Below are 26,956 nucleotides of genomic sequence, written 5' to 3'. Positions count from 1 at the left end.
ATACCATACCATATTGGTTTTTATACCCTGCAAATGTCAACTGGAAATCATTGTGGCTTACATAAGATTAATAAGGTTAGCAACATAGACATCAATCTTAACAAGACTATAATGAAAACAGATGTGTTTTTGGCACCTTCCTAAATTGACTTAAGCAAGTTGGGAGGCAGTTACAAAGTTTGGGGCCTTGAAACTTGAAGGTGGATTCGAAAAGTGATTTCCTCCAACGCATTGGTTCTCAATTAAACAGCTTTGTGGACTGTTGTTACTTATGGGTGAAGTTGGGCAGAGGTTTTAGCTTGGTCCTATTTGGTCCGCATGAAGGGTGAAGGGCCATAAAAAGGGCCTGCCAATGGTGAAGGCCCACCTCACACAGCCCTTTAAAGGGCTGCTTAATCAGGCCCAGGAATAGTAGGTGGGACCTCAGTTCAGATGAGAATCCACAGGTGGAGAAAGGAGGGACAACCAACTGACTCCCTTCCTCCTCTCTCTACTGGAATCAGAATGACTAATCTGGTGCTGTTTTTTTTTTCAATCAAAATTTAAAGGACTGCTTATACTGTTTTTGGAATGAGTGTGATCACTGATCCCCCACACACTACCACAAAAATTGGAATAAAAATGGACATACCTGCATCCAGACTATCAGCACCTGGCATAGGAAAGAGCTGTACTAAGGTGGCTTAAGTAGTTTGAGAGGTGGGCTAGTGAACATAGAGAGGAGGATCCAGGCCCATAAGCCACTCAAACCACTGCATTCATGATGGAAAATGTGAGACCACCACCCCACCCAAACCCTACTGTACTGCCATATAGGTGGCATCTGCAGCCATAAAGCAATGTTACTTACCGTAACAGTTGTTATCCAGGGACAGCAGGCAGCTATTCTCACTAGTGGGTGATGTCATCCAACAGAGCCCCGACACGGACATCTTGAAAGCATGTCTTGCTTGAAGAAACTTAGAAGTTTCGAGATGCCCGCACCGCGCATGCGCCAGTGCCTTCCCGCCCGATGTACCGGGCGTGTCTCCTCAGTTCAGGTAGCTAGCCTGAGAAGCCAACCCAGGGGAGGTGGGTGGGACGTGAGAATAGCTGCCTGCTGTCCCTGGATAACAACTGTTACGGTAAGTAACATTGCTTTATCCCAGGACAAGCAGGCAGGTATTCTCACTAGTGGGTGACCTCCAAGCTAACCCCAATGGGATGGTGGGAGAGTTGGCAATTTCAAGAGAATAAATTTTGTAACACTGTTTGGCCAAACTGTCCATCCCGTCTGGAAAAAGTGTCCAGACAATAATGAGAGGTGAATGTATGAACCGAGGACCAAGTGGCAGCCTTACAAATCTCCTCAATCGGTGTCGATCTGAGGAAGGCTACAGAGGCTGCCATTGCTCTGACCTTATGGGCTGTGACCTTACAGGGAAGGGATAATCCAGCCTGGGCATAGCAGGAAGAGATATAAGCCGCCATCCAGTTAGAGATGGTACGCTTCGATACGGGTCGTCCCAACTTGTTTGGATCAAAGGAGACGAAAAGTTGAGGAGCAGTTCTGTGAGGCTTTGTGCGATCCAAGTAGAAAGCTAAAGCACGTTTACAGTCCAGAGTGTGCAAAGCAGCTTCCCCAGGATGAGAATGAGGCTTTGGAAAGAACACTGGAAGCACGATGGATTGGTTGATGTGAAATTCAGAGACCACTTTAGGCAGGAATTTCGGATGAGTACGAAGAACCACCTTGTCATGATGGAATACAGTGAACGGTGGATCCGCCACTAGGGCCTGAAGCTCACTGACGCGGCGAGCAGACGTGAGGGCCACCAGAAAAACCACCTTCCAGGTGAGATACTTAAGTGGAGCCTTGTTGAGAGGTTCAAATGGAGGCTTCATGAGATGAGACAAGACAACATTGAGATCCCAAACCACAGGAGGAGGTTTGATAGGAGGGTTGACATGGAAAAGCCCTTTCATAAATCTGGAAACCACAGGATGAGCAGACAAAGGTTTCCCCTGTAGAGGCTGATGGAAAGCCGCAATAGCACTCAGGTGGACTCGTATGGAGGTAGACTTGAGACCAGACTGAGATAGGTGTAGAAGGTAGTCCAATACAGAAGAAAGGGAAGCTCGCTGAGGTTCCGTGGCATTGGAAATACACCAGGAAGAGAATCTAGTCCATTTTTGGGAGTAGCATTGTCGAGTAGCAGGCTTCCTGGAAGCCTCCAAGACCTCCCTCACTGCTTGAGAAAACTGGTGAGGAGTTATGTTGAAAGGAACCAAGCTGTCAGGTGGAGGGACTGCAGATTGGGATGAAAGAGTGAACCTTGATGTTGAGTGAGTAGTGAAGGAAACACTGGAAGAAGTATGGGCTCCCTGCTGCTGAGTTGAAGTAGAAGGGAGAACCAAGGTTGTCTGGGCCACCGAGGAGCTATTAGAATCATGGTGGCATGGTCTGATCTCAACTTGACCAGAGTCTTCTGAATAAGAGGAAAAGGAGGAAACGCATATAGGAAGCGATTCCCCCAACCCAGCAGAAAAGCGTCTGCCTCGAGGCGGAGAGGAGTGTAGATCCTGGAGCAAAACTGAGGCAGCTTGAAGTTGTGGGGGGCTGCAAAGAGGTCTACCTGAGGTGTCCCCCACTGTGCAAATATCTGATGAAGGGGTTTTGAATTGAGCGTCCATTCGTGAGGTTGGAGAAGACGACTCAATTTGTCTGCCAAGACATTGTCCTTCCCCTGAATGTAGACAGCCCTGAGGAAGGTGTTGTGGCGGACCGCCCAATCCCAGACTCGAAGAGCTTCCTGGCAGAGGGAGGCCGAACCCGTGCCCCCTTGCTTGTTTACATAATACATGGCGACCTGATTGTCGGTGCGAATCAGGACCACCATGTCGTGAAGCAGATGTTGGAAAGCCTGAAGAGCATTGAAGATGGCTCTGAGCTCCAAAAGATTGATTTGATGGAGTCGTTCCGCACTGGTCCAGAACCCCTGAGTGCGAAGACCATCCAGATGAGCTCCCCATGCATAGTTCGATGAATCGGTCGTGAGAACTTTCTGGTGGGGAGGAGAGTGAAACAGCAAACCTCTGGATAGATTCGAAGAGGTCATCCACCAGAGAAGAGACTGCCGTAGAGCAGGAGTGACTACAATGTGGCGGGACAACGGGTCGGACACCTGAGTCCACTGAGATGCCAAGGTCCATTGAGGAATTCTGAGATGTAGTCTGGCAAAAGACGTCACATGAACTGTGGACGCCATGTGACCCAAGAGGACCATCATGTGTCTCGCTGAGATGGACGGGCGAGAAGACACCGATCGGCAAAGTAGAAGAAGAGCATCCATGCGCTGAGGAGGAAGGAACGCTCGAAGTTGGATGGTATCCAGGACCGCCCCGATGAAGGGGAGAGTCTGAGTGGGCTGAAGATGGGACTTGGGAAAGTTGATCTCGAAGCCCAAGTTCTGCAGAAAACAAATTGTAGTCAAGGTCGCCGAAATGACCGCTGGGGCCGACGGGGCCTTGATGAGCCAGTCGTCGAGGTATGGAAACACCTGGAGACCCATGTTCCGGAGTGCAGCGGCCACCACCACCAGACACTTCGTGAAGACTCTGGGCGAAGAGGAAAGGCCAAATGGAAGCACTCGATACTGCAGATGTAGATGTCCCACCCGAAATCTGAGGAACTTGCGGGAGGCCGGATGAATCGGGATGTGAGTGTAGGCCTCCTTGAGGTCCAGAGAGCATAACCAATCGTTCTGCTCGAGGAGGGGATAGAGAGAGGCAAGGGTCAGCATACGGAACCGCTCCTTGACCAAAAACTTGTTGAGGACTCGAAGGTCCAAAATGGGCCGCAGATCGCCCGTCTTCTTCGGAACTAGGAAATACCTGGAGTAAAACCCTTGGTTTTGCTGATCTAACGGGACCGGCTCGACGGCCCGAAGCCGAAGCAAAGCCTGAGCCTCCTGGAGAAGAAGAGCGGTCTGCGTTAAGTTGGAAGGATACTCTCTTGGAGGGTGGTCCGGGGGGACCCGTTGGAAATGAAGAGAGTATCCCTCTCTTACGATGGTAAGGACCCAAAGGTCAGTGGTGATCGCCTCCCATCGATGACAAAAATGATGGAGACGACCCCCTATGGGAAAAACAGGGGAAGACAGAACGTCGGTTATGCTCCCTGGAAGAGAGTCAAAAAGGCTGAGTAGCCTTGGATGCAGCCGGCATCTGAGGCTTCTGCTGAGTCTTTTGCGGAGGCTGTCTCTTCGCAGGCTGTCTCGCAGGAGGAGTCTGCCTTGGTTGATAACGCCGCTGGTAAATTTGAGGCGGTCTAGATGGACGAGACTGCTGAGGCTTCGGTTTAGGACGTAGAATAGACTGAAAAGACTTTTCATGGTCCGACAGCTTTTTAGTAACAGTTTCGATGGACTCATCAAATAGATCCGCTCCTGCACAAGGTACATTTGCAAGTCTGTCTTGGAGGTTCGGATCCATATCGATGGTTCGAAGCCATGCCAGGCGACGCATGGCAACCGAACATGCCGCCGCTCAAGCCGAGAGCTCAAAGGCATTGTAGGAGGATTGCATCAGTTGAAGGCGTAATTGGGACAGGGTCGCCACCACCTCTTCAAACTGGAAACGAGCCTGAGCATCGATGAAAGGAATGAACTTGCGGAGCACCGGCAAGAAAAAATCCAAGTATGAAGAGAAGAAAAAGTTGTAGTTGAGCACTCGAGTCGCCATCATCGAGTTCTGATAGATACGTCTACCAAACTTATCCATCGTTCTCCCCTCTCTGCCCGGAGGTACGGAAGCATAGACTTGGGAGGGATGAGAACGTTTGAGAGAGGACTCGACTAGAAGGGACTGATGAGAAAGTTGAGCTCCCTCAAACCCCTTGTGGTGAACGATGCGGTATCGAGCATCCAGTTTACTGGGGACAGCAGGTAAGGAATACGGTGTCTCAAAACAGCGCATGAAAGTCTGGTCCAGCAGCTTGTGTAGAGGAAGCCGAAGTGTCTCCGCCGGAGGGTGAGGTAAATGCATGGTGTCCAAATACTCTTTAGAATATTTTGACCCAGTGTCCAAAGTCACATCCAAGTCATCCGCCATTTGTCGGAGAAAGGATGAGAAAGACAGTTGATCCGCCAAGGCCGGCCGACGAGACGGGCTAGAAGACGTGGAAGCCTCCGGGTCCAGGGAGAGCTGAGATCGGCAGGGAGAATAGGAGGTAGATGGTTCCTCATACTCCGGCCCTTCCGGCTGGGACAAATCCGACGAGGAGTATCCCAAACGCTGCATCTTCTTCTGCGGGGACACCTCCGAATGACGTGAGGAGTGCCGAGAAGAGTGTCGAGATCGATGCCCCTCCCGGTGACGGGACGGAGAACGAGATCTTCTATGCATCGAGTGGTCCTTTGAAGCCTCAAAGGAATGGATAGGGCTTGATGCAGTGGATCGTAGAGGTGGCAGAGATGCGGATTCACGCAGCGCCACCCAGGTCTGGTATGGAGTGCGGAAGAACTCCTCCTGCGATGCAGTATGCCCAGGACTACGATTATCAGGAGCCGCCCTAGCACCCTGTTGGCGTGGAGGTGTGATGGGCTCCAAAGGTGGCATCTCAGGAAGGGAAGCCCTCCTGGAGGATTCCGCCGCCCTCCGCCGATCCCCCTCGTCGAGTAGAGAGACTGAACGACGAGGAGGAGGGGGAGGGGGTGGACCGCCCTCTGAAACCGGGGTCGGAAGCTCACCGTGAATGTTGGCGATAAGCCGGGGTCCCATAGTGCGCATAAGCTCGACAAACTGAGCTTCTAGCAGGGAACGAAGCGAAGCCGATATGGAGGGATCCGCACCGAAAGGGGGTCCTCCAGTATGGTCTTCGCGTTCCTTCGTGGCCAAGTGCTTCTGCTTGCTAGCTTTAGGCACTTTGATGACCACCGGAGGAACAGTGGAAGGCGGTACCTGAACCGAGGAGACGGAAGCAGGCGCCGATGCTGAACACGATGCTGAAGCCGGTGTGAACGATGCGGGCTTCACGATGCTCGATGCAGGAGTCGTCGATGCAGGTTTCGAACGGACCGGCGAAACCTCAACAGCCGCAGTAGCAGAGATGTCCTTGGCAGTCTCCATCTTGAACATCGACTCCCAGAGCAAGCAGCGCCGCTTAAACGAGCGCGCAGTGAGCGTGGAACAAGGCCGGCACGATTTCGGAACGTGTTCCGGACCAAGACACTGAAGGCAGCGTCGGTGTGGGTCCGTCAGCGAAATCGCACGCTGGCACTTGCTGCACTTTTTAAAACCGGTGATTGGTCGGGACATAGGCCGGAAAATCGACGCTGCAAGGTCGAAGCCGCTAGGCCGCAGCCACGAGGCCGGCCCGGCCGAACCGCCGGAAGAAATAATTTTAAGTTGTTTTTTTTTTTTTTTAGAAAAATAAAGTAAAATTGAAATAAAATCAAAGAAAGAAACAGAAACGCGGGTAATTAGAAGGCAAAAACTGAATTTCAGTCAGCGCAGAATGAAGTACAAACTTCTCAGCTCCGCGGAAAGAAAAGAACTGAGGAGACACGCCCGGTACATCGGGCGGGAAGGCACTGGCGCATGCGCGGTGCGGGCATCTCGAAACTTCTAAGTTTCTTCAAGCAAGACATGCTTTCAAGATGTCCGTGTCGGGGCTCTGTCGGATGACATCACCCACTAGTGAGAATACCTGCCTGCTTGTCCTGGGATAAGGGCTATTAGGGTTGTAGACAGGTGGTTATAGTAGGTTTGAGGGTGTTTGGGGGGGCTCATCATGATCTGCAAGGGAGTTGTGATGAGATGTTTATATGGCACCCTTTTCATGAAGTTCACAACAGTGCCCTGAAAGGTGCTCCACTACTCTGTTACCATGTCTTGGTGACCAGTCCATCACTTTGCTGACCCCTCCCACATCCAAAAGGTCTTGTTCTAGGCGTTGGGACTTGGACGATTTTTTTGGACAAGAATGTAGTAAAATGATAGATGTACTAGCGATCTGGACAATCAAGCGGCTGGACGTGGAAATAGACGATTTTTGAAAAATAAAATTGGGGGGGAGGGGGCATACTTATTTTTTGAGAATGGACTTTGGACACTGACAACTTTGAGCGACTAACGCCCTAGGCCCAAAATGGACTTAGACCTTTGTTTTGATTATGTTCCTCACTCTGTCTAGAATGCAGAAGACCCAAATTGGGAGGGATCTACTATCACTGAACTGACTCAGAAAGTACCTTCACCCTTTCACTCAAAATTATTCAAACTGGTTTTAGTATATATCTGAATCATTCAAGCTTTAAATATCTAACTTTTGGTAGTGCAACAGCTGCACAAGTCTAGAAAACAATCATGTACGTGTTGACTTCACACGAGTGTTGCTTGGTTAAGCAGAAACAACTTGGATGAAGACACCTCCGAGGATAGTCCACAAATCATTGTTTCTGAAGAAAATAGCTGTACTTCACTCTGCATATATTTTGAATTTATTTATGCCACTAGATATAATGTATCCGGGCACACACCAAAGCTTAATTGCTCAGGCTGTCAACTTCCCAGTTAATGTCAGTTTGCAGGCATATTTCAACACATCTCCGACTAATCCTTAGCAAAATGTACAGCAAAATGCACCTGAACCACCCCCTATAATGCTAAGCCTCAATGCTCCATTTGCATTTAACTAGCACTCCAGCTCCCTTGATACTGGCTCTTGAAACACTTTTAAAATTACATGCATAGGGATTACCCTATTTCTAGAGAATTTCAAGGCAAAGTTCAGCACTGTCAAAAGTGATTTCTTAGCACAACACCTGTATAGACTGTTCTCCCGTAACTCATCAGGGAAAACTGCAGCAACCCTAAAGAGTTTCCAGGCTGGCATTCAATTACAGTTTGGCAGCCAAAGATGCAGCGAGGTAAAGGATACCTGTTCATGTAGGTAGGAAAACTGGAACTCAGACGCCACATTGGACCCCGGCAGTGGCCTAGTAGATACCCGGGGCAGTCCCTCCCCCCCCTTACTATGCCACTGGACCTTGGACATCATGGTTACTACATAATGCTATTAACTTTCCTTAGACCCACAATTATTTTACCACTTAAAGAACGCTGATGCATCCAATCATCCTGGACTCACCATTCCATTTTGTGTGCTCAACTCATAATCCAAAACAATAACTACTACTGTTCAATTCTTTTTATTCTGTGCCCTAAAACACCTTCAAATGAGGCATGATAAACTAAGTTCAGTTTACATTAAACATAGGCAAAGTGATACGAATATACTATACCAAGGGTTCTTAACCCAGTATTCAGGGCTTTCAAGATAGCCGCAATAAATAGGTACAAGATAAAAATTTGCTTGTGTAGCCTTCCTTGTACCTAAATCTCTCTCATGCATATTCATTGTGGGTATCCTGAAAACCTGGCGGGCTGAGCACATCCCGAGTAGCAAGCTGAGAACTCCTGTACTGGGTCATGAACTGGTTGAGTGGAAGGTGACCAAAGGGTAGTAGTCAATGAAGATCGCTCTGAAGAAAGGGATGTTACCAGTGGTGTGCCTCAAAGTTTGGTTCTTGTATGTAACGGTACAATTATTTTATTTTTTTTGGGGGGGAAGGTGAAGAACTTTTGTGCGTGAAACAAGAGCGGGACTTGGGTGTGATAATATGTAATGACCTTAAGATGACCAAACAGGTTGAAAAGGAGATGGCAAAAGCTAGAAGGATACTAGGGTGTATGCAGTGTAAATCCAAACAGGACCGGATTGGATTTACACTGCAAATAAAATGATAAGTTTTGCTCTTTAAAGAATGGCGATGAAAAGTGTTGTTAGAAGGATTTAAGCAAGGTCAAAAAAAGTTTCCATAGTTTGAATATTTAAAGTGTTAGTAAAAAATGGAGGAGTTTTTTTGTCCATGAAGCTACCACCCTTTCCATTCAATGAATAAATGGTCTGCTTCTGAAGGGGTTCTGAGGCTTTTTTCCAAAATCATTGTTTGAAATTAATACATTTTGAATTTCTCTTCTCTGAAAGTGTGAGGCTGTCTTTCTTTCTGTTGTTAAATACCAACTACTCCCACCATTGACCCATTCCAACTAGCAGATACATCTTTACCAAATTTAAATTGTCCTACCTATGTGTATGCTCTTTGCCTCTTGCTTAATTCTTGATCTTCCAATTTCCTTTCTGCTTTCACAGTCCTCATCTTTCTTATTTCTTTAAATTTCTGTTCCTTTCATGTCTCTATCTCTATAGCTTGTCTCTCTACGACTTCTCTCCTACTCACTTCCTACTAATCCCACTCCCTCCTGCCACTTGCTTCCTCTACTGTCCATCTCCCTTTTCTCAACTTCCTTTCCTCTCACAACCTCTCACTCCCCTCCTTTCCAGTCCCACACAACTCTCTCCCAATCATCTCTATCTCTTTCAGCTCCTCTCCCCCCTACTGCCTAGAATCTACTGCCTAGAATCATGTGCCGGAAAATCATACAATGGGCTCTGAACAAGGAAAGCATTTCAAAATGACAAAATAATTAATCATCAATCAAGAAAGCCAATGCAATGACAAACTGATGCTTACATATTACAAAACATGTATATGTGCATATTCTAGTGAAGAAAAATGTGGCAAGAGAACAAGCTGATGCTTTTTTCAAGTCATTCATCCAATATTTTGATCCTTCTGCAGAACATTTTCTCAAGTCTGAAGTCTTCAAAAATATTCATTGGAAACACCCAGTAAGCCACATTTTCTAACACAGCACAGAAGAAGAGCAGATTAACTGCTTTTAATCCTCAGTGCAAAGGGCACTCAGCCATTCCCTCAAAAACAAATATTCTTACAAATAACTGCCCATTGGAATGTCATGTATGCTCTAGTAAACCATACCTACTATCACAGTTGTTTTAACTGCGAACAGTCAGCAGCAGTGCTGCCAATTCAGGGAAAAATATTTCTATTCGACTCGGCCCACTAAATAGATTTTTCTGCCCAATCGGGCATTTTCTTCAAACATCCCGGCGGGTTTATTCTGTAGTCTTTCCACCCATCCCACCCTTTGCCCTCTCCATCCCCATGCCAGTGTTGTGGTGTAAACAAAATGAACAAAAAAAACTTTTCCTCTCTCTATTAGGTCCTAATTCACGCTCACTGTCTAACATCAGCTTAGGAAAGAGGAAGGTGCTGCAAATGAAGTTCCATTGCTGGGCCAAGGGAAGAGTAGATGGGGGAAGGAGAGGAAGCTGCAAGGACTGCAGGAGTAGCAGTATGGATTCCTAGAAACAGACTTAAGCCACAAATAGGAGTTAAAGTTCCAAAACAGGGCCTGTGGTGAATCATATGGGTTAGTGAACCCATGGATGAATCACTGACTGCACATGGCTCATCTAGCCCACTCTAAATTAAATCAGCTTTTCTTTTAAACACACAGCCTAGAGTTTTATTCTCTCTCTTTCTCTCACAGTTAAGCTGGATCTTAGGTAATAAAGACAAGACAATAGTTGTGCTTCCAAATAAAGGTCTAATTATTAACAGGAGAGATCACAGTTTACACAATCCAGTCTGCAGACACATTCAGTCATTGCTTGTTCCATCAAGTCTAACAGAGGCAGCCCCCTTTCTCACAGAAAGAAGAATTATGAATAAGCTTTGCCAGTCCAAGAACCAGACTCACAGCCAGGTCACAGATAAATACAGCTCCGAGCTAAAGGCCCTGCTTCCATGAGAAGTCTGAGGTAATCCTATTTAAGAAACGAGATCTCATTTAGTTCTATAACCAGTGGCGTAGTAAGGAGGGGGGAAGGGTGAACCGCCCTGCGTGCCATCTTCGTAGGGATTACCTGGCTTCTCCTCCTCTCCCCTTTTTTCTCTCCTCTACCTTTTTTAATTTTCGCCAGCTCGAGCAGCATCTTCTTCTTGCTGCTCACACTAGCGTCGGCTCTCTTCTAACATTACTTCCTGGTTGCGGGATCAGAACGTGACATCACAAGGAAGCTGACACCGGTGCGAGCAGCGGGTGGAAGATACTGCTTGCACCAGCGAGCATTTCAAGAGATACACAGGGAGAGGTGGGGTGTTAAAGCAGCAGTGAAGAGATCGGAGGAGCCAAGCAACAGGGAAGAGTGGGAGACAGGGAAAAGGTGGGGGGGGACGCATGGTGCGACAAGGCTGGGCGCCACTGTTCCAGGTGCCAACCTCCCTCACTACGCCACTGTCCACAACTGAATTTTTTCACACATGTGGATCTTTCAATTGTGATTCCTGGCTGGAGGAGAACTCATTAGTGATATATAAATCCTCCCAGGGACAAAGCAAGGCCCATCCAAGGGATCGAACTAGAATCCTCCATGTTGTTATACACATGCCTTCTGATTCTATAACCCCATATGCAAATTTACAGGTCTTAGGCACACAGGTGCACGTAGGTTATAGAATGGCTTGTACAACACCAGTATTGAAGCAGTTGCACTGGTTACCAATACAACAAAGAGTCCAATTCAAAAAACTTTCCATAATTCATCAAACTTTGTACCAAGTCTCTCCTGCTGTTTTTCAAGAGTTTTTTTTTTCAACTCTATCAGCCTAAAAGAAGTTTGAGATCAGAAAACAGTAAGAAATTATGTTTGGAAGGTAATATGTTAATCTCCTAAATTAAGACTGGTGCGACTATGTAGCGGGTGTAAAGCTGTGGAATACCCTGCCAGGAATTTTGCATTTGTGTACTGCTAGACTGAATTTTAAGAAAATGTTAAAAACCCAACTGTTTATGAAGGCTTTTTTTGAGCTGAAATTTTATATTCAAACTAAGATTTGAAATTTCTGATGTTTATCGACCATTTTTAAGAGTGTAGTTTTTTTTTTAACAACTGAAATATGTATGTTTGTTTAACATTATATGCTTGTTACTATGGAAACCGTACAGGTAATATACGGTATATAAATATTTTAAAGAAAATTACATGAGATAACTATTTAATTAGGTGCAATTTGGTATGAACAATCGATAATCAGTAATAATCAGAGACAATCGACATCATTTGGCCATAATCTGCAATTACGCACATGACTGTACTTCAGCACTATTCTATGATGTTAGCCCTTAAATTTTATAGTGCATAACTGCAAGGAGGGGTGTGGAAATGGGAGGGGCATCGGCATGCCAAGCACTTACGTGCTAAGATTTAACAACACTGTCAGCTGCGCGTAACTGCCGCATTTAGACCGAGCATTTAAGCCTGCCACAGAACTAGCACAAGTACTTGTGCTTAATGTGACACAACAAGAGACAAAAAGAAGACCCAATATTCCACAGGGAGAACAATCCAACGATTAAAAACAAAAGACTGTGGATGTAGATGTTCTGAAAGATGATTTATTATTCACTCTTCACAATAAAAACATTAAAATGCAAATATAAGTCGATAGTACATGTGTGATAGTCCAACCGGAACCTACACGGGCCGTGTTTCGGCGAACACACCTTCCTCAGGGGTCCAGATGATGTAGGATACACAGATAGAAGAATAGACTAAAAACAGTGTACTTGCCTTTGAAGAGATAACCAAAAATGGCTGGAGACAAGCAAAGTGGCGCAAAAATGCAGACTTCTGCCTGTATTCCATAACAGCAACTACACACACGCAATTGCCATTAAATAATCTGCACTTAGCGCTTACACTTTAGGCGACCTGTAGAGAATTTCCTCTGTGGTATTTTCTCTTCAGCTACTTTCTGCAAAACTGTAGCATTAGAATTAATCCACTATGGGGGGGTCTCTGCTGATTTTAGAAGAGTTTAACTATCCTGGAACTTCAAGAAGCACCTAGTTCAATTGAAAAGGGGCTACACTGAGGAAGGAGAAAGGAAAGTAGGAGGTAGGAGAAGAGGGGAAAAAGGACATCAAAAAAGTTAAAAAAAAAAAAAAAAAAAGGAGCAGTAAAATGCAAAACAAAAAATACATTGCTTGGCTCTAATAATTTATGGCTTTAACCTAAGCATCTAAATATTTTTCCTCCAGTAGTTAAGAGAATCAATTCTTCTCACATTTAAGTTTTAATTATGGTTGAAAAATGCAAAGCAGGTATATGAAAATGTAACTAGAGTGAGTCAGTGTTACACATGCTAATGTTAAATCAAGTCTATGGCTTCTTCTTTTTTTTGTGCCAAGAATCCATTCACTGTGTGCATGCATTTGAGCGTTTCAATATGTGCAGTCAGGTTTACAGGCAAGCAGGGGAGGAAAAGGACCAACATATCTGACACAGCATGGTGTTAATCACTAAAGATCAGACCCACAACATCTGGATCATCTAACCTGAAACCAGACTGGATATTTCTATTTTCAGATTATAAAATCGCTGCAGCATGTAGGACTGAAGAACTCCACCTTTTATTCTTTATTCTCAAGCATTTAAGGGTGAAGGTTATACGAGTATATATCCCTCATCCTTGCTGAAATCTCATGAGACAAAGTTCAAGGTTCCTGTCGAGAGGTGGTGTAGAATATTGGAAAAGTTTGGGGAGAGGGCGGTAATCTAATATATAGCCCCTAGAGTGTCTACAGCTGAAGGGCAGCTGATCAACTATCCCTAACCTGCTTATTAGGACAAAGGTAAACGGCCAGACACCACCAGTGGCAGCATATGGATTAAACTCAAGCAACAGCCAGTTAACAGAAGCCTACATATGAGCCATGTTATACATTAGTTTCAAAGAAAATGCTCCTTTCATCGGTGTATGCCAGCAGGTTCTCATGGAGATTATGACACATCAGAGCGCATTCAGCCACAGAATACTCAATAATTCATGCCCCTTTACTACGTGCGAGGGAATGCCCCTGAAACCACTGCATTGCACAAAAGCAGGAGCTAGTTTGTCTCTAATTTTGAAAAATAGCTCACTCAGGGAAGCAAAGCAGGGGATGAAATTTAAGAGGAACAAAGATGCAGCCCAAACTTAGGTTCCTGCAAGATAAGTTGTACCTGGATGACAAACAGGCTGATATTTGTGCTTGGAATTTTGACTGGGAAAGTGAATTCTAAAAAACCTTTCTACCAGAAAATTGGTTATTGTGCAAGTATCCAAGGAGGTATAGCCCCTGATGAAACCCAGAGTGAAACGGTTGAGCAGCCGTCGGGCATAAAGATAAGTGTCTTTCCTTTATTAAATCATAAGCACATTAACTTTTTTTGAGCCTGCAAAAATAACTAAAAGAATTAACATAAATTTGTCATCATACCAAGACCAATTATGAATACATCACCCCTGTCAGGGCATAAAAAATTAACAAGTCATCTGGAAGCATTGGATGCAGGCAGGTATACGCACATTAGATGATGTGATATCAAATGGAAAGATGCTTGAGTTTTCACAACTGCAACAAGCTTTCGGTATTTCAAAGTCCCAAACATTTAAATGGTTGGAGTTGAAGCAGGCTATTCAGAAAGGGTTCCCTGAATGGCAGAATTTAAAAGATCAATACAGTTTGCCGGTCCTATGCTTCCAGATGAATTTCCTAGGACATCAGGCTGCCCCGTGGTATAAAAACTAGTCTTGAAGACATTTGGAGCAACAGATTTCTGCATCTCAATGGCCACAAATTTGGAATTGGAGGATGAGATGTACAGCATCAGTATCTATGAGACAGACTTGGTTTTTCTTGTTACATAGATCTTTTTGGACCCCTGATAGGGTTACAAAGGTTAGACGTTTCTAAGTGTAATAGATGCTGGCACTGTCATCTCGACATAGGAACTTTGGATCATTTGCTGTATTATTGTCCCCTAATATTCAAATTCTGGAAATCCATTTGGGGTCAAATTATCACGATATTGGAAGTTCCATTATCATATGATATAATATTGTTTGGAACGATATTATTACCCAAGAATCCAATTAATGCAACCCAGAATAAATTGTTCCTCATCATGACAGGAGTAGCCATGCAGCTGACAATGAAAAATTGGATAACTTAAATTATAATTTCTGATGAGAATCGTTATGCCAGATTTATAAGTTTGAAAACATTAATTCATTGCAGAGGGGACACCATAGTAAATTCATGGAAATTTGGGGCCTGTTAACAAAATATTGTAAGTTATGAAAAGTGAATTATTAACATTATTATTATTATTATTATTATTTCCCTTTGATTCATGAAGGATTGTTATACACATCCAGGAGGGGCGGGGGAGGATTAAGGTGGGGGGGAGGGGGTTAAACAGCTTTATATTATTTGTTGGAATAGAGTGCAGTAGATTATATTACTTGCACTTTGTATTTGATGTCAAAAACGAATAAATAATTATTTTTTAAAAAACCCACAAGAAATAGTGCCTCAGGTGTTTGAGGTCTGATAGTTAAATCAACTTGATATGAGTTTGTTCTCCATCTCACTCAAGACAGTTTATTGAACAGCTCAGTATTTTTCCATATTCAGCAATCCTTCCTATAGCAGCCATAGTTACCTGTAGTTTAATATAAAAAAATTATACTGTAATCAGTGACGTACTAAAGGGGGAGGGCAAACCGCCCTGGGCGCCATCTTGGTGAGGGCACAGACATCCATCCTCCTCTCTGCCCCCTCCCTGCCACCGCACGCCGCTTCCCTTCCCCTTCTGTAACTTTTTCTGGCATGAGCAGCGCAGCCAGCGTTAGCTCTTCCTCAGATGTCACTTCCTGGACACGCGCCTAGGAAATGACATCAAAGGAAGAGCCGACCCTGGCACGACAGCAGCTTGGGGGCTTGCTGCTCATGCCAAGAACATTACAGAGGCACGGGGGAAGAGAAGCGGCGCGTGTATAGCAGGAGGGGCGGGGAAGGAACGTGTGGAGGTGGGGGAGGGGTGAAGAGGGCGGGCACCTCTCACCTTGCTATGCCACTGACTGCAAGTCATCCTTTACAATCGTAGAAACTCTACTCGATACAGAGACAAAAACAATTAAGACAAATAAAAGAAATGTTCTCATAAGAAGAGCTGGGGGTCTCAGCTGGGCACGAAGCCTTCATTCATGGTATCTGCTTTTCAAAGCCGAGGCCCTCAACTGCTGAATTATTTTTCCCATTTCTTTTATCACATCAGCACCCCTGCTACATTTAATGCCATAAACAGCATTCTAAAGCAAGCCTAAACTGCATCTCCATGAATTAAATTCACCTTAGCTATGTGTCTTTAGGGCTGCACACTTGCAAAGGCCACCTGCCTGCACAATTTTTTGAACACTGCACTGCAGTCTTGCTTGCCTGCGCATATGACAGATGCAGCATGAACTCAGCACATGGTTCACAACTTGTCAATACAGGAAGCAGGCTCCCCAGGAACAAAAATTCAGGCTTCTGAAACCACTCTTTCTGGTCTCAGTGCTTCTCATCATAAAAGTGAAATTTGTACGTGTTACTCTAACAGGAATGGAGTAACCAGCAATAACCCTCACGGATAGCAGTGCTCTCCTATCTTGTCCTAGGCAGATTGTTGGGAGCAGGGGGGGGGGGGCGAGACAAATGCTGAGCTTCCTGTACTTGTGACTGGCAGCAAGTATCTTTCTTCATCAAATTAAAAAAAAAAAACACACACACACAACCATGTCATCTTTTATAACTTAGGAAAGCATCAAAATAGAACGACTTCCAACTGGACTGCAAGGAAATTCTGCAGTGTCAGGGCTGACATGCAGTAAGTCATTGTTCAGTGAAAGCACAGTGAATTGATCTTCTGCTGTACATCCTATTAAATGAAAAGGATAAAATATATACACACCATCAAGTAGCAGCATCTATTGGCTTGCGATAACGTTTCATTTTCAAATGAGGTGGGCAGATGGGAAGCCTAGCAAAAACACCTCTACTGCTAAAGGCAACAAGGGATATTGTAAACCCTGATCAGAAGAGCACAAGGCTTCCCATTCAGGCTCTGTGCGAATATTTATACTTTTCTATATGCTTCCACCATTTCATATTGGAATTTTTTTTATTTTAATGTCCTGTTTACTGGAGGCCTCAAGTCACGGAAGCAATTTTCAGTTCTCCACATCAACAGCCACTCTCATTTCAAAGAAAAATCATCCAGTTTCTCTTTGAAAATTAACCCGTCCCTCTCTCAAAGTACACATACCACAATATTGATTAAGCACTCCAAAAGACCTGTCCAATATATAAGGGTCTTTTAACCTATAATGACCTCAGTAGTGCAGCCCTACTGATGTCGTTATAGGTTAAAAGACCCTTATATATTGGACAGGTCTTTTGGAGTGCTTAATCTGTGTTTTGAGGTCCAATTATAACTACTGAATAAGACAGCTATTGTTGATTGAGCATATTCATATTAAAATATCAGCATACTAATTTGACCCTCCTATTTCTGTGGGCAGATGGGCACTTTTCACTTTTGACCTAAACATATTCCATTCTCTGTGTTTGATTCCAAACAGGCAATTCAGCCCAAAAAAATAATGATCACTTTTGCCAATGTCATTCCAGATAAATCTGTACCAGTGTACAGTCTATCTTTATAAATTTAAAAAAAAGTGATAATTCTTATGGATATATTGCATACAGGCCCTGAATAGGAACATCAGCAGTACAAACCACATTTACAAGGACCGCCATTTAATTAGTATCTAGCTATTTGGAAATGTTTACATATAAACGTACCACTTAAAAGATACGACTGCTAAAAATATAAATACAGGAAAAGGTTGAATATATGGCTTATTTCATTGTCTAGTAAGCATATCTCAGACTGGGAATGTTTAAAGCAGCAACAAGAACAGCAAGGTGAAGAAGTATTTCCAAGGACATAAGGCAATAATAAAAGCATATTTTTGCTGAAATGCCTACCGTTTAAGAGAGGCTGTCCTTCGTGTAGACTGTTCCTGGAGACAGTGGCATAATAAACATCTTTAGAAAATCCTGTCCTGCACGATAGAGTCCCATCAGAGGCTTCAATTGGTACCTGAAAACACAATACAATTTCTGTCATTCCTTAAAACTTTCAAAGCCAAGCAGCATTTCAACTGGCAAAATAAAAGAAATGTCTCTCTAATCTTGAACATACAAACCCTTTGTTTGGAAATAGCAGCAATTAGATGTTTCAGGGGTCAGGGGTTAAACCTTTTGATAAGTGGAATGGAGCAAACAATGCCACTAGTTAGGTTAATGGTAAACGATATCAAATTTTATGTAGTCACAGAGTCTTAAATGGAATCAAATGAGCAGGGGACAATGAGTATTGCTTTGGCTGAAAAGAACCTCACGGAAAAAAAATTCTACCAGCAACTCGTTCCAACATGGCATATTCAGTTCTCAGCAGCCAACCTTTCAAAATAACTGAGGGTGTTAAATCAGAAAACGTTCCATAAAGAACTATCTACAGTCATTTCAGACAGCAGAAATGCACACAAATCACCTGTTATAGAATGCCAACCAGAAATAAAGCATTCACCATATTTTTATGGCATATGCTTTCCCAGCAGGCCCTTTGCATGGTGGAGATTTATAGGTGTTCCAGCTAACATCTAGGCATAAGAATTTATACCAGTCATAGGACAGGTATAAGTGATAATGCCTTTAAATTTAGGGATATTTTCTGCCACTTGTATTAATATTCTTTATAGAAACATAGGTATCTACTGTAGAAAAGGCTTCAAATAGGCACCTAGTTATCCTTATGTTAAAGCATGTGACTGGGGCACCACTATAGCAATACTTCCTCATTCATGATGCCCTGAGCAGCTGCTACTACTACTACTTATCATTTCCATAGCACTGTTAGAAATATGCAGTGCTGTACATTAAAACATTCAAGAGACAGTCCATGTTCAGTAGAGCTTACAAGCTAGTCAATGGCCAAACAGAACAAGCAAGGTATTGGGGAGTTTCTCACTCAACATGTAATTAAATTCTGGAATTTGTTGTCGGAGAATGTGGTGAAAGCAGCTTAGCAGGATTTTAAAACAATGTTTGGATAATTTCCTACAAGATTCCATAAGCAAATCCACTGCTTATTCCTAGGATAAGAAGTATAAAAATCTGTTTTACTACTTGGGATCTTGCCAGGTGCTCATGATCTCGGTTGGCCACTGTTGGAAACAGGATACTGGCCTTGATGGACCTTTGGTCTGACCCAGTAAGGCTATTCTTATGTTTTAAATGAAGGAAGCCTTGTAACCTTTCTTGACCAAAAATTATGCAGCACGTCCTTTAAAAGACAACACCTATCAAAGTTGCAACAACTGCAGATCTAGATGAATCCCTCATATGCACAGACATTATAAAATCTAGCATCATACCACAAGTATTTCAGCTACTGAATTTCTGGATAATGAACAAGATAACAGATCCTCCCACAAATTAAAACTATCCTTCCCCTCGCTAAAAGGCATTTCCCACACAGGAAAGCTAGGGACCTCCCTCCACTTCAAAATCACTGAGCTCTGGAACAACCTTACCTCCCCTCTTCGGAACTTGAGCTCTCTCCAAGTTTTCCGCAAACATCTGAAACCTGGCTTTTCTCAAAAAAATGTAAGTCTCCCTTCAACTTAGGAATCAAGGAAACTCTTATATCTTGGCATCCCAAGTCCTCTAAATTTTCTTCACACTTCTACCTCTAACCCTCTGTTGTAGTTCCTATTTCTCCTACTGTAAACCGCGTCGAGCTCTACGAACGTGGAGCTCTACGAACGCGGTATACAAACCTAAGGATTAGATTAGATAACAGGTGCTGAACCAAAGCAGCCACATAGATCACATACTCCAAAGGCTAGCCTTAACTCCCATTAACTGCTGTCAGATACCTATACCCATTGTATCATTTCCTTTGCCAAAATCTCCCCAACCCTGAAATGTCCTGTCTGTCTGTCCAAATTAGATTGTAAGCTCTTCTGAGCAGGGACCATCTATTGTATGTTAAACGTACAGTGCTGCGTACGCCTTTCAGCGCTACAGAAATGATAAATAGTAGAAGTAGTATCCTAGGTTTCAGTAGCTCCCTCCTCCTCCTGAAGCCCTTGTCAGACAGTCAGTAGGCTACAGAAGCTCCATCTTCCTTCTGCATGTCATTGGCCAGACACAGCTAGCCAATGCACCGCATGAAGAGGCAGGAGCAGTAGCTAGGATATGGAAGCACTTTTTTTTCTGCCTTTCCCTGCTATTCTGCAGTAGAGAGCTTTTGTGCTCCAAATTTAATTAAATACATTATAAAATGCTGGCAGTGCCCCAGCACCCATACAGCTAACACCTACAATTCAATCAGAACTCACTGCTAGAGGATGAGATAAGTCATTGATGTAGCTGTGTTTAAAAAGGGTTTGGACAAATACCTGGAGCTGAAGACAATAAACTATTCTTGAGGTACACTTGGGAAAACTTCTGCTTATTCCTAAGGGTAAGTAGCGTGGACTCTCACAACCTTTTGGGATTCTGACAGGTACTTGGACCTTAAAGTCTGACCAAGTATGGCAATTCTTATCTTCTCATGACATGTAGAAGAGAGAACCTAAGCTGTTTGACAATTTGGAATTTTTAGTTTAGCTGTTTTAATGGTTAAAAAAAAGACAATATTAAGTGTGTAAGCCTTCAATAAAAAAAAAAAAAAAAAAATCAAGGCTATAAATCTCTCTGCTAGGAAAAGTACCAATTCAGAAATATCAACAAGAAACTTATTAAAGAATAAACCATGAGGACGAGGAGCAGAGCCAGTCAAAATTACATTTCCAAAGTATCCCCGACGGGCAGGGTATGTACTAGCAGTAGAGAATGACACGGGGACAGGTACCTGTGGTTAAACTTAGAAACATGATGGCAAATAAAGGCCAAATGGCCCATTTAGTCTGCCCATCCGCAGCATCTATTACCTCCTTCTCTCCATAAGAGATCCCATGTGCCTGTCCCATACTTTTTTGAACTCAGACAGTTAGAGAATATACGAACTCATGGTAAAGCACGCAGTGAGCCATTTTATACACTGGGTCAGCAAATTAGGTGAGTCGGGGACAAATTTTGTCACTGTGTCATTCTCTAAACCAGCAGTTAAGAAGACAATACGTCTCTTCCCTATTACCTTCCCATACAGTCTAGCATTGTCAAAGCCTATTCTTTGTTCATTTTGTTAAGAACACACTATATTGTATTATATAATTTATTTCACATTTACTATACTGCTACAACTGTACAAGACAGAGCTAAGCAGTTCACAATCTAAAAATTTAGGTAAAATAAGAAAGGAATACCAGCATGTAGATAGGAAAGAAGAAAATCAATCACAGAAAACACAGGGTAAAGTATAGAGAACAAGGGTTGGGAAGACAATGACTCTGCATGAATAGTCTGATTGCACCAGAAATCCAAATCCTCACACTAAGTAGATGAGAAAATGGGTGAATAGCCATGTTTTGAGAGTGGTTTTAAATTCCTTAAGAGAGGGAATGCTATGGATGGAAAGGGGAAGAGAATTCTAAGAGAAGGGTCTTGTAAAACAGAACGCTCGGTGACATGCAAACTCAAATTGTACCTATCGTGACACAGGCAGGATCATACAAAAGTTGTTCAGTGAGCACAGAAGGAGTCCCAAACCAGTATGCTCTAAAAGTCATAAGAAGAACTTTGTACATGATTCTCGGTTTAACCTGAAACTAGTGGTGAGATTTCAAGAGACTAGAAACTCTTGTCATACCTGCCTGCCTTACAAAAATAGTCTGACTGCCACATTTTGAAGAGTTTGTAGTTGTTTTTGTTTTTGTTTTTTTTTAATGTAGTCTGGAATCCCTGTGCAGATAATGTTGCATAGTCTAATCCTAAAACAATTGGGGCATGAAAAATGTCATGGTTGAATAGGTGACGAATTGCGCATAGTTGGCGAAAAATGGAGAAACTTGCCTTGGTTAAGGCAGAGATCTGGGGAAGGAGGATAGTTGGGAGTCCAATATATACGAACAGATATACACTTGCTAGCTCCTATTTTGACATAGAAACATGACAGCAGATAAAGGCCAAATGGCCCATCTAGTCTGCCCATCCACAGTAACCATTATCTCTTTCTCTCTCTGAGAGATCCCATTTACCTAACCAGACCCTCTTGAATTCAGACACAGTCTCCGTTTCCACCACCTCTTCCAGGAGACTGTTCCACGCATCTACCACCCTTTCTGTAAAAAAGTATTTCCTCAGATTACTCCGAAGCCTATCACCTCTTAACTTCATCCTATGCCCTCTCCTTGCAGAGTTTCCTTTCAAATGAAAGAGACTCAACTCATGCACATTTATATTACATAGGTATTTAAACATCTCTATCAGATCTCCCCTCTCCCGCCTCTCCTCCAAAGTATACAGATTGAGATCTTTAAGTCTATTCCCATATGCCTTATCACGAAGACCACACACCATTTTAGTAGCCTTCCTCTGGACCGACTCAATCTTTTTATAGCAGTCTCCACAAATACGTTTTCTTTTTTTTTTACTTCAGATAATTGCTGGTATCTAAAAATAGCCAGCTAGGAAAGCTCTAAGTAACAATAGGTATTATTGAAGAGCTAGTTTGTGAGGTAAGAGAATTTTCCAGTTTACAAAAGGAGATGCAACCATGCATTTTCTGAGGTGTATTTTTCTTGTCTGTCTTTCTTGGTCAGCATTTAATTCACTGAGGTTGTTTTCAGCACAGCAAACTTGTTGCCTCCACCCCCCCCCAAAAAAAAAAAATAAATAAAACGCTTCAGTCTAACCTTGCACACATTCAGCTCCTTCAGCCTCAGAATGACAAGCTCTCCATAAGCTCTCCCCTAGAACGGATCTCTCTGAGAAAACCTAACCTTCCCTTCCCCAGTCTAGATAGTTCCAAAAACCCTAGGCCGGGCCAGGCCTCCAACAGTATCTGCTAGAGCTTCATGGTCAGAGAAAGGCATCCACCATAGCCCAGCAAGTGATAGCCCAAACACTCCCCTTTCTTCCCCACCCCCAGCTGTCACAACTTCCAAGGGAGACAGCTCCCATCTTCTAGTCAGCCTTCTTCAACTAAACTTTTCACAATTTAACCAATGTTAAAATGAATGTCAAGCCCAGCCTAGCACTAAAAAAATAAAATGAGTAATTGCAACTAGCCCTTACTGAACAGAAATCCCCTCTGTATGAGGCAGCAGGGCTCTATAGCATTTTTAATATACAGTACTAGATATGAATAAGGATATTTTTCTCCAGAAAATTTAATATCTTTACTTGCCTCGTGCACTGCACATAAATCTGCCCTGTAAATTGACACTGGCAGATATCTTTCCCAATAAGTGCACATCACTATCTCGCTTGCTTCAATCATTTATATTCCGCTATTGCCAACAAAGAGTTCACAGCAGATTACATACAAAGTACTGCTTCCATGGTATACAAATCAATTTCATGCATATTCATTGAGGAAATCTTGAAAACTCAACTGGGTTGTGGCCCTCAAGAACCGTGATTGCCCACCCCTGGACTAGATTAATTAAGCAAAGATATAACATTATCCCATTATTAACTACAAAGATTGAATTTCTGAATCAAAAATGGTTTTGTGCTTTTAAAAAAAAAAATGGTAATAATTACTATAGATCATATTTGAATTGACAAGATTGACCATACAGAAGTGGCCTAATAAGGAAAGGAGATAGTAAACAATCTTTTAGATACAATTCTCTTTAAACTGGGGAACTGTAATGTTAAAAGTATTCCGAACATTATACAGTAGACTCTCAGGTATCCAGCACCCATGGGGATTGGTGGATGCCAGAAAATTGTTTTTCTGGTTGCTTGTTACAGTAAAAAAAAAAAATAAAAAAAAATACTGTAGCAGTAGGCAGCAATTCCTGACAACACCCCTTCCCTCCGGACCCCTGAGCAGCAGAGCCGGTTCTTATAACCTCCTCCTCCACCAGCCTCTGAAGCAGCAGAGCCAGTACTGACAACCTCCCTTCCCTCCTCTGGGCCTAGGCCAGTAGCGGCAGCCAATCCTGACAACCTTCCCTCCCTCCTTCGGCCCTGAAGCAGCAGTGGCAGCCCATCCAGATAAACCTCCTCCCTCTGTTGACCCTAAAGCAGCAGTGGCAGCCAATCTAGACAACCCCCCCCCCTTCCTTACCGAGACAGTAGCGGCAGCCGGTGAACAGATGCAGTGCTGTAAACAGGCCGCTTCTGGCCAGCCTTGGCAGGGCCTTTCCTCTGCTGCTTCAGGACCAATGGAGGGAGGGGAGTTGTCAGGATTGGCTGCCGCTGCTGCCTTGGCTCCCAGAGGAAAGGAGGACGGATTGTCAGGATGGCTGCTACTCTTGCTTCGGAGGCTGGAGGGAAATTTGTGGCTGCCTGCTGCTTAGGGGGCTGGAGGGAGGAGGATTGTATGGATGTTGTATGAGGATCATGGGAGACTTTTTTTTTTTGGCCAGCAATTTCTTGCCGGTTATCTGAGATTCTACTGTAATACTTTCCAATCAATGGCCTGAAAATTAAATTGTTCATATATTGTGGGGTCAGTCCATATAATATTTTAAACATCAAACAGCACAACTTAAATATGACTCTAGCCTCAACTGGCAATCAGTATAAAGCTACCGTATATACTTTAATATAAACCCAGATTTTGGGGCCAAAAATGGGGGTCTTGGTTTATATACCCAGTACTGTCCCTTCTTCTCCACCCAGAACTGGCAGTTCCCCTACTGTCACCCCCCCCCAACCTGGCAATTTTCCCACTGTCAGTGCGCCCCTCCATCTTATCTTTACCGCACCCCGAAGAGGCACAGCCCATCCACTCCCCTCCTGGACCCAGTAATAGGACTTCCAGGCCACCTTGCTACCCTGGTGGTCTAGCAAAGTGTTGGGGTAAGAGCAATTGTCATTCGCTCCTGCCCGTGCTCTCTCTGCGCTGAAAATGGCTGCCAAGACTTCCAGTGGCAGCCTTGCCAGACAGACAGGGAAGCCGGGTTGGGGGGGGGTCTGAAGGCAAGGGAACTGCTAGTGAGGTGCAGGCAGAGGAAGGACACCACTGGGAGGGAGGAAAGGAGGGTAGGAATGCCTGAAGGATGTAGGGGAAGAATGGCAGAATATAAACCCTTGGTTTATATTGGAGTTGCAAACAAGAGGTTGACCTTTGGTATTCCACATAAATGAATCTTGAACAAAAACAAAAACGCTATGGAGAAGATGATGTTCAAGATTTTTCAGCTGCGCAGTGTTTTATCCAGAGTCATTTTTAGCCTTTACTCCACGAGTCTTTGTATCAGGACCCTTAGGGACTCCTGAGGAAGACAGTTATGTCGAAACATGGACCATGTTGGATCCAAGTCCCCAATGATTTGGGTCCTAGGCATTTCTCCTGTAGATTATTGAACTGTTCTTCAAGATGCAGGCTTTATTAAAGAACAGTTCAATAATCTACATGAGAAATGCCTAGGACCCAAATCATTGAGGACTTGGATCAAACACGGTCCATGTTTCGATATAACTGTTTTCCTCAGGGCTCCCTAAGGGTCCTAATACAAAGATTCGTGGACTAAAGGCTAAAAATGACTCTGGATAAAACACTGTGCAGCTGAGAAATCTTGAACATCATCTTCTCCACAGCATTTTTGTTTTATATTTGAGTTACCATTTTTCCCCTAAACAGGGGGGTAAATTGGTATCTTGGTTTATATTTGGATAGGTTTTTGAGTACATACAGTATAGAAGGTGTAATTCTGATTTTCTTAATTTATAAATTAATCAAACAGCTGAATTCTGTATTGTCTGCAAACATTTAAGTAGATATTAGGAATTCCTAGATAAACTATGTTGCAATAATCTAATTTTCTTAATATTAGTATTTGCATTACCAATCTAAATTAATCTTGCTGCAAATATTTCCTTACATCAAAGTTTTCTTAAAGTTCAAAAGGCACTTCTAGCCAGATAATCTGAGTTTCCATAGTCAGTTTGCTGCCTAGAATAATTCCTAACCGTTTTAAAGATGATTTTAACTTTTAATGAATAATATCTAATAAATGATAATAATCAGTTTATATACCGCAAGGCCGTAAAGTTCTATGCGGTTTACAATAGTTTAAAAAACAAAACAATAAAAGAAGTTGAATAGAACTAAAAAAGTTAAAAGCGAATAATTAGAGACACTAAAATGATCAAAATAATGCATAATAAATTTTTTACGAATTAGCTGCCTAAATACAGTACAGTACTCCCCCAAAATTCACGGTGATTACATTCCAGGAATCCCTATGAATTTCAAAAAACCGCGAATACGGTTTTTAAGCAGGGGACACAGGACAGAGCAGCTGGAGAGGCAGAAGAGGGCAGTCAGAGTGCCGGCGAGTGAAGAAAATCACTCGCTATTTGCTCCAACCGCCTCTTCCTCTACTAAAGTCATGCCTCACTAATCAGGAGCTGCTTTGACACGCAGCTCCTGATTGGTAAGGCCCAACTTTAGTACAGGAAAAGGCGGTCGGAGCATACAGCGAGTGATTTCCTTCATTCGCCAGCGCTCCGGCTGCCCTCTCCTGCCCGGTCATTCGCAGTCAGAAAATACCACAAATGACCGGAACCCCAAGCAAAAGCAATTGTTCTAAATCCTTATTCCATAACGCTGCTTGATATGAAAAAAAGATTTTGATGATGTTTTTTAAGTTTACATCCTCTAACAGGTGGAAAAACAAAATTCTGATGTGAGTTTTTCTTATGTCTGTTGGTTGCAAAAGAGAAAATCTCAATTATATATTTGGGAGCTAAACCAAACATAAGCAACCAAACTTATACTTCACCCACGCCTCCATTGGCAGCCAATGCAGTACTCGATAGGAGGGTGTTAAATGATCATATTTTTTCAACCTAAAAATAATAATAATAACAGTTTACAATGATTAAAAGGTATTACAGATTGAGTGGAATAAACAAAGTTCAGAGTTAGTGAATAACAATTCGAAGATCATTTGATGAGGACTAAGATAGTATAGGTCAA

At 43.3% G+C, this 26,956-nt stretch overlaps 1 protein-coding gene across 1 annotated transcript in view; it reads right to left on the bottom strand.

Annotated features, from left to right (window-relative positions):
- CDH2 (cadherin 2) overlaps window positions 1-26,956 on the bottom strand; it is a 486,773-nt gene that overhangs the window by 414,017 nt on the left and 45,800 nt on the right. The window contains exon 2 of the mRNA XM_033933790.1: window positions 17,833-17,947. Coding sequence (XP_033789681.1) covers window positions 17,833-17,947 — 115 coding nt within the window. The remainder of the gene's footprint in view (window positions 1-17,832; window positions 17,948-26,956) is intronic.

This window comes from Geotrypetes seraphini, chromosome 2 (genome assembly GCF_902459505.1).
Source record: "Geotrypetes seraphini chromosome 2, aGeoSer1.1, whole genome shotgun sequence".
In the NCBI taxonomy this organism is placed as follows: Eukaryota; Metazoa; Chordata; class Amphibia; order Gymnophiona; family Dermophiidae; genus Geotrypetes; species Geotrypetes seraphini.
Note: the sequence above shows the minus strand (reverse complement) of the source record. Positions and strands in the feature narration are given on the sequence as shown.